Source organism: Merops nubicus, unplaced genomic scaffold (genome assembly GCF_000691845.1).
Source record: "Merops nubicus isolate BGI_N331 unplaced genomic scaffold, ASM69184v1 scaffold1061, whole genome shotgun sequence".
NCBI classification, from domain to species: Eukaryota; Metazoa; Chordata; class Aves; order Coraciiformes; family Meropidae; genus Merops; species Merops nubicus.
Window position 1 is genome coordinate 94,121 of NW_008585986.1, and position 644 is coordinate 94,764.

The following is a 644-nucleotide window of genomic DNA, read 5'->3' on the forward strand; positions in this document are numbered from 1 at the left end:
CTTGAAGGACAGGCCCATGGGCTCAGACATGGTCAAGTGGGGGGTTTCTAACAGGGGCCAAAGTAAAGCTGAAATCTAGAGGTGCCTCACCCCTCCCAGCCCTAGTCCAAATGTCTCACACCCACTGGGGAGACTTTTCCCCAGGGTCTGATGTGTGGCACAAGACTCAAGCTGACCCTTGGTTGAAAAACTTGAAACACAAGTCAACAAAAAGAAAAATGCTGAGCACAAAACTCATCCAGAGACAGCTTGTGTCGGAGCTCTTTTCTCAGCATGGAGCCTGGCAGTCTCCACAATGCCAACACCATCGGGGTACCAAGCCTCTGGCTGTTCCGGGGTGGAGCGGGCTGGCGGGGCTGCCGGGAGTCAGGCATATCAAAGCAGAGGCTTATGTCTCCTTCGGCCCCCCAGGTGATCCCGTTTGCTGCTGACTGTGACCAGGACGAATGCACGTGCCGTGACCCAGCAGCCGAGGAGAACCAGTAGGGCACCAGGAAGGGGCCTCCTCGGCCGAGGCGAGCGGCAGCGGAGCGCAGGGGCAGCAGCAGCGGGGCCACAGGGCGACGGCGGGGTGTGAGGGGGTAGGAGGCCAGAGGAGGGGCTGGGCAGGGGGATGGCGGCTGCATGCCCAGGGGAAGTGGGTC

At 60.6% G+C, this 644-nt stretch overlaps 1 protein-coding gene across 1 annotated transcript in view; it reads left to right on the forward strand.

The window, feature by feature from the left end:
- The window catches only part of LOC103780790 (pappalysin-2-like), a gene marked incomplete at its 5' end in the record, with an annotated part of 89,302 nt that extends 88,816 nt beyond the window's left edge, over positions 1 to 486 (forward strand). The window contains 1 exon segment of the mRNA XM_008948480.1: positions 412 to 486. Within this exon segment, the coding sequence (XP_008946728.1) occupies positions 412 to 486 (75 nt within the window).
- Between the last annotated feature and the right edge of the window lie 158 nt (positions 487 to 644).